Source organism: Momordica charantia (genome assembly GCF_013281855.1).
Source record: "Momordica charantia cultivar OHB3-1 chromosome 6 unlocalized genomic scaffold, Mcharantia_2.0 BLBB01000006.1, whole genome shotgun sequence".
NCBI classification, from domain to species: domain Eukaryota; kingdom Viridiplantae; phylum Streptophyta; class Magnoliopsida; order Cucurbitales; family Cucurbitaceae; genus Momordica; species Momordica charantia.
The window spans coordinates 9,141,723-9,148,542 of NW_028275164.1; the positions used below are offsets into that span (position 1 = coordinate 9,141,723).

Sequence of the window (6,820 nt, forward strand, 5' to 3'; positions counted from 1 at the left end):
TGTTTACTCTCCCAATAAGATTAGATTGCCTGGTATTTACATCATTTCTGCCACCGCCACTGGTTATGCAGATCAAACTTTCAATTTATATGGCCTTGGGACGAATGGGCTTACGTACTAGAACTCCCAAAATGGGCCCCACAGCGAGTTTTTGTTCAGGAGGTTCTGAATAGAGAAGTCCGTCTATCATACTGGGATAAAATAAAGCAGGTATTTTTTCATGTTGAAGCTATTGGCTTTTTCACCACAGATACTTCTAGTTCATATCTCTTGTACTCGGCATATTTGTAAAACAAGATGGTCCTTCATACAAAATACAGAATGCATGATTTTTTGGCCAACAAGAGAAGAACAATACGTGTGACACAGGATCCACCAAACGGTGACTATGGTTCTGTGGGATGTTCCAGCTTAAGAATTGTATATGCCTAAAAAATAAGAAAAGGCAGTAAATACGAACTTATCCTCCTGATGCTTCATTTTGTTTTCTGACATGTCAAGTATATTGTGTCTATGTAGAGCATTGAGAATGCGCCTGGTTTAGAAGAGTTGCTACCTCCTAAGGGTGGACCAAATTTCAAATTTTCTACGGATGATGACGGAGAAAAAAGTGAACAACATGTAGTGTCTGCTGAATTATCCAATTTGGTGAAAGGACGAGCTGCAGCCCGTGAAGTAATTTCATGGTTGGACGAAAGTGTAATTCCTAAGCATAGTTTAGATGTTTCTCTCGTGGTGGTTGTGCAAACTCTTCTAGATATTGGGTCAAAGAGTTTCACTCATTTGATAACAGTCTTGGAGAGATATGGACAAGTTATTTTAAGAATGTGCAATGATCAGGACAAGCAGGTCTTGCTTATATCTGAAGTGGGTTCTTACTGGAAGAATAACACTCAAATGACGGCAATAGCAATTGATAGAATGATGGGCTACAGGCTAATATCCAATTTGGCCATCGTTAGATGGATCTTTTCTCCAGAGAACATTCAGCAATTTCATACATCAGATCGTCCATGGGAGGTACATAGTTGCCGTTTCTTTTGACTACCTTACTGCAGTTTCTCTTTGTATTTGTATTCTGAATTCAACATGATTAGATTTACGTCTCTCTTTCAAGCTTCCTAGATTAAGTGGTGGTAGCTATTGCATGATGATATGACATAGATTAATTACATTGTTTGGATATAACATGGTCGTTAAAGAGAAAATATAAGTGTTGCTTACCTTTCGGTTTTTGGATGGAGTTTGAGCATCCTATCCAGCTGAAGATGAATAAAGAATTTACTTCACATTATGTTTAAAGTAGCTTATATTTACCTCCACTTTTTGGTAGTATGGTTTGAATAGGTTACTCTAATTGGACCTTTCTTGTTGTATCAGGCACTGTATGTGTGTTCACAGCCCCCCTTACCATAGCTGAGTTATTTATGTTTCTTCTGTATTGTTTTAACTATTAAATGATAGTTTAAACTAAGGTCCTATTTACTTAATAGGCACATAAAGAATGAAAATCAAGCTAAATAAAAATTTTGGAAACAGGATAAAGTTTCTAATATTGTGTTTGAAGACCTAAGATTTGTGTTCAACTTTTCTTAGCTTGTAATCGTTATGGGTGGATCATTGGTCTAGGATAAATTGAGAGGGAATAAGTTCAAACCCCATGATGTCACCTACCTTAGGAATTAATTCCTTTGTGTTTTTCGGTACCAAATGTTGTGGGTCAAGCTGTTCTGTGAGGTTAGTCAAGGTGTGCGTAAGCTGACTCGGACACTCAAGGATATAAAACGAAAAAGAGAGGAGAAGAAAACTTTTCTTTGCTTGTTTTGGATGTTCTTGAAAAGATGAACATCAAGAGTAATAATTTCTGTCAATGAAAGTGATGTTTCTTATAAAAAAAAAAAAGTAATAAACAATGAAGAAACATTTCTTTTTCACATTCAACCTTGGCTCCTAGATTTCATACTACATTTGATGTGCTTTCCATCTCTTGGAGGAGTATGGTTAGAGGGAATAAATTACTAATCAGCAGAGATGCTTGGAATTGTACGTTTCATCCCCTTCAATTTTCATTTGAGGTATATATTAGTTGTTTCAGACTTCTGAATTGATCGATATGATTTTTCTTCTCCCGTCAAATTTCTATTTTGGTTCCTCCAATCTCCTGTGCAAGTTTGTAGTTTTCTTTGATTCTGTTGTGTAAATATCTACTGTATATTTTCAGATCTGTACAAACACTTATACTGCTTTGTACTCGAATATACATGATATCTTTTTTATAAGAATAAGATATCAAATTTGTTCATTACCACCTAGATTTTACTATATTTTCAATCAAACGGCTTCAAGTGCTCTATCCTCAAAGATCAGTAAAATTCTCTTATTACCTCATGTGCAGATCTTAAGAAATGCACTGTGCAAGACATATAATCGTATTTCGGATCTTAGAAAAGAAATATCCTCCCTCAAGAAAGATATTGTGGCTGCTGAAGAAGCTGTTGCCAAGACACAGGAAGAATTGAATGCTGCTGAATCAAAGCTTGCACTTGTGGATGGCGAACCTGTTTTGGGAGAGAATCCCGTGAGACTGAAGCGATTGAAATCGTATGCTGAAAAAGCAAAAGAGCATGAAGTGTCAACACGCGACAATTTAGAAGCCAAAGAAGCTCTTCTTTCGCGAGCTCTTGAGGAGAATGAGGTATTAATTACAAGACTAGAAATAATGTGCACCCCTTTCCTTGAGCATTGACCTACCCAACCTTGATGTCCACAATCAACGTCTTTGGTTTTCTCTGTTAAATTCACCATACAGTTTGTAACTTTAACAGTCTCTTTCCCATTTTAACCAATCTTTTCCATGTGCAGACATTATTTCTATCATTGTACAGAAACTTCTCCAATACATTGACCGAACGCCTTCCAGCTGCGTCCAGTGCTCAAACTCTGCAGGATTTGAAGTCTGTTAATGCTGCTGATGCAAATGCCATGGATCTTGAAGAACCATCAGCCATGGAGATGGACAATGAAGATGCAAGACCTGAAAAAAGGTTTGCTTTCGTCAAGAAAACATTGATGCGATGTCTCTCTGCCAAAATTTCAATCCATATCTTTCCTAGTTCCTTTAATCTTAATTATTAATTTACTATATTTTTGTTATTTTGCAGTCAATTGAATGGTAAGACAGAGCATACCTACACTATTGGTGAAAATGAACAATGGTGCCTAACAACCTTGGGATATGTCAAGGCCTTCTCAAGGCAATACGCTTCTGAGGTATTTTTGTCTTATAGATATGCCATACTTTCTGGACTCCCAATCATAAAAACTAAAAATGATGCAAGTTTTATGATATATATTTGAAAATATAATAACAACATCCAGCAATCGCAGTATAGGGGAGGAAATCCAGTTATCAAAAAATGAAAAAACATGGGCACCAGCACCCAAGTCACCTGCACAACCCAACAAAATAAATTAAACTATAAGTTTGGTCTCTAGACTTTTAGGGTAGTGTCTAATAGCTCTCTTATACTTTAAAACGTGAATAATATGTTTCTTAATTTCTAGTGTTGTGTTTGATAGGTCCTTGAATTTTAAAAGTTGTCTAATGGGTCCCTAAAATTTTAAATTTGTGTTCGATAGGTTTTTAAACTTTAGGAGCTAACAAAAAGTTGAAATTCAAGGAACCTATTAGATACAATTAAAAGTTCAAAGACCAGTCAAGCACTTTTTAGAGTTCAAGATCCTATTAGACAAAATTCAAAATTTATGGACTTATTAGATACTTTTTAAAGTTTCGGGACCTGTTAAAAACAATTATGAAAGTTCAATGGTGTACCTCCAAAAAACCAAAAAGGCCAAATTTATAATATAACCAATAAGTAAATTTTCAGAACATGTATGCTGTTTTTTACTTGAACACTTTCATTGTGGCATTCACAGATATGGCCACATATTGAGAAGTTGGATGCAGAAGTCTTATTATCAGAGGAAGCACACCCACTTTTCAGGAAAGCGGTCTATAGCGGCCTTCGGCGATCTATAGATGCGATCTAACAATCATATTTGTTATAGTACTTATCTAAACATTTTCTATTCTTCCCCTCGATCCACCTTTCTTTTTCTTTTTGTAGATTAGGTGAATAGATCTCTCAGTAGTGTCATGTAACATTTGGCTAAACAGAAAATGCATATCAGACTGGCCAATCGTTGTAGATACCGTTTTATCTATACCTGTTGTTGAGTTATGTTCAAGAATTCCTGTATCATAATATCTATTTTAATCGCACGGGTGTTATGGTCGTTTCTTTCATACCAGATGACAATTTTCTTGAGACATTTTCCAAGCAAAGAGTTATCAGATGCTTTCCTAAGTTTTGTTAGTGGGAAGTGGGTTTTTTTAGTTAAATTTTAGATTTTGACAGGGATGGATTCTATCTGAAACACTAGTCATCTGCATATAATTTAGATGGATAAATTCAAATGAAACATGGGGAATGGTTTTTTTTTCTCTCTCCCCCCTAAAGTTCAAGTTGTTAAACGATATAAACGATATATAGGGATAGAGATGTGAACCTTTGACTAAGGTCAAAGATATATGTCTTGACTAGTTGGACTATCTTAAGTTGATTAAGGGTGATGAATTAGAATGAAATCATAGAGTTTATTTTATGTTTTTATTTTTGAGTGCCTAAAATATTTCTAAAAAGATTATAACATGAGACATAATTAAGAATAAAGATTAAACAAACTTGATGAAATAATTACAACTCTTCTGGAAAAAAAAATCCAACTAATATTAAGAAAAGGGTGGAAGTTCAATATTTTATCATAAATTTATTCCATTTGATTGAACTCTAAACTTAATTTACATGGCAATTAACAGCGGGATCTATGCAAAACGATACCCAATTTATTTGAAATCTAACTCAATTGAAGCAACTCGGTTGTCGAAGGACATCGATGTTACCGAACTTCTTGTCGAGGAGAAGGAGTTGTCTCCATTACCCATATTAGATGGGAGAAGAACAAGTCTGCACAAGTTGGCGAAGAAGGCGATGAACAATGGCGTCCTACTTGGCTGAAAGATGCAGTTGAAACTGAATTATTTTGTTTGTAGTCTTTATATAAATTTTGGCACTAGAGCCACATTTCTTTGAAGTTTCTTAGATTTTTTTTTACTATTAACGATTCGCTAAAATAGTGTATTAGAAGGTTCAAAATTGCAATATTTATACTTTTCAAAAGAAAAAAAGTAGGGATGACAACATCTAAATTAAAAATTCTTTTGATGAAATTGAAAGTTAACCATTGACACCTTACTAAAATTATATTTTTTTTCACTTCAAAACATCATTGAAATAACCAGACTTGTTTTGTTTTTATTGCAAAATGAAATTGAAAGTTAAAAGTTTTTTATTTTAGTAGTTTGAAATTACTTTTTTGCCTATTCATTCTCAACTTTCTTCATTTCTTCCTAACAAAAACTTTTTATGAGAACAAAAACTTCAACCTCTTTCTAGACCGAGAAGATTCATAAATTTTAGAAAAAATAAAAATCTTGGAAGCAAATCAATTAGAAGAAAGAAAAAAATTGAGGTTGTAAATTTTTTGAATTTTTTGTTCTAAGAAAAAATGTTTTTTCTGTTTGTGAGAAAGGTTTAAGAAAAAAATTGTGTATATATATTTTTTAAGTATATAGAAAGAAGTTAGTGAAAGAATGTTTTTTTTATTTTAAAGAGAGGCTAAAAAACAATCCAAATTAAAAATTAAAAATCTTGGGTAGAAAAATGACAATTTCCCAAAGTTAAAAAGGCATGGTAAGTTGAATATATGATCTCATACTAATCATAGTTGTTGGTTTATTAGAATACTCTACCATGGAAGCTCATGATTTCTAAATTTTTTGAAACAATTTTTATTTTAAAAGTTTATAGACTAAAATAAAGTACACAATTAAAATATAATTTTTTTTCAAAATGTTTTAAATAAAAAGGTATTATTTTCTATTTATTATTATAATTATTTTCTGAGTACCGCTCAGCGAAGTTCATATTGACAACTAAAAAGTATTAGTGAAATTTATAAATTATTTGGAAAATAGAAACAAATCCATGTTATTTGACTTTTGATATTTAGTTTCATCCTAATATATATTTTTTTAAGTTCTATTTCACTCATGCATTTAACATTTTTTAATCTCATCCATACCATTTAATTATTTACGAGTGTTACATTAGCAAATGATTAGAAAAATTTAATGGTAATTGAACAGGTAACATTTTATTGAAAAATGTTACGAACACAATTTTAAAAACCAACACTAACAAAAACAATCTTATTCAATCATGAAAATATGACCCCTTAATCACAAATATTAAATTAAAACAAAAAGAACAGAAACTCAACCAACAAAGAGACCATCTTAAAAAGACAATTCATATGATAAAATCTAGTTTTCATAAATAACCTATTAAAGACCATTTATCAAAAAGAAAAAACCTATTAAAGACTAGACTCTACATCATTTGCCATTGTAAAATGACAATAAATAACACTAATTTTATTACTTAATTTGAGTTCAACCAAAGACCATGATTAAAAAAAAAATTAGATTTAGAATTTCTTGTAAATGTAATCAAATTAATTTCATACTCTACTTAGAGACATGGTATATATGAACCTCCAACTTAGCTCACCTTAAATAAGATTTAGTTTTTTTTTAAGTATAAATGGAGTGCGGGATTGACCTTTCAGCCATAAATATCTTATCTACTAAACCACGTTTAGATTGATTATTTAAGATTTAGTCAGACAATCCAAT

At 32.4% G+C, this 6,820-nt stretch overlaps 1 protein-coding gene across 2 annotated transcripts in view; it reads left to right on the forward strand.

The window, feature by feature from the left end:
* Positions 1–4,309, forward strand: part of ABH1 (ARM repeat superfamily protein) — a 32,661-nt gene extending 28,352 nt beyond the window's left edge. For both annotated transcript variants that reach the window (XM_088124967.1, XM_088124968.1), the window contains exons 14-19: positions 72–210; positions 520–1,020; positions 2,396–2,695; positions 2,863–3,044; positions 3,162–3,270; positions 3,940–4,309. In XM_088124967.1, coding sequence (XP_087981093.1) covers positions 72–210; positions 520–1,020; positions 2,396–2,695; positions 2,863–3,044; positions 3,162–3,270; positions 3,940–4,053 — 1,345 coding nt within the window. In that variant the 3' untranslated portion in view covers positions 4,054–4,309. The remainder of the gene's footprint in view (positions 1–71; positions 211–519; positions 1,021–2,395; positions 2,696–2,862; positions 3,045–3,161; positions 3,271–3,939) is intronic.
* The last annotated feature ends 2,511 nt before the right edge of the window (positions 4,310–6,820 follow it).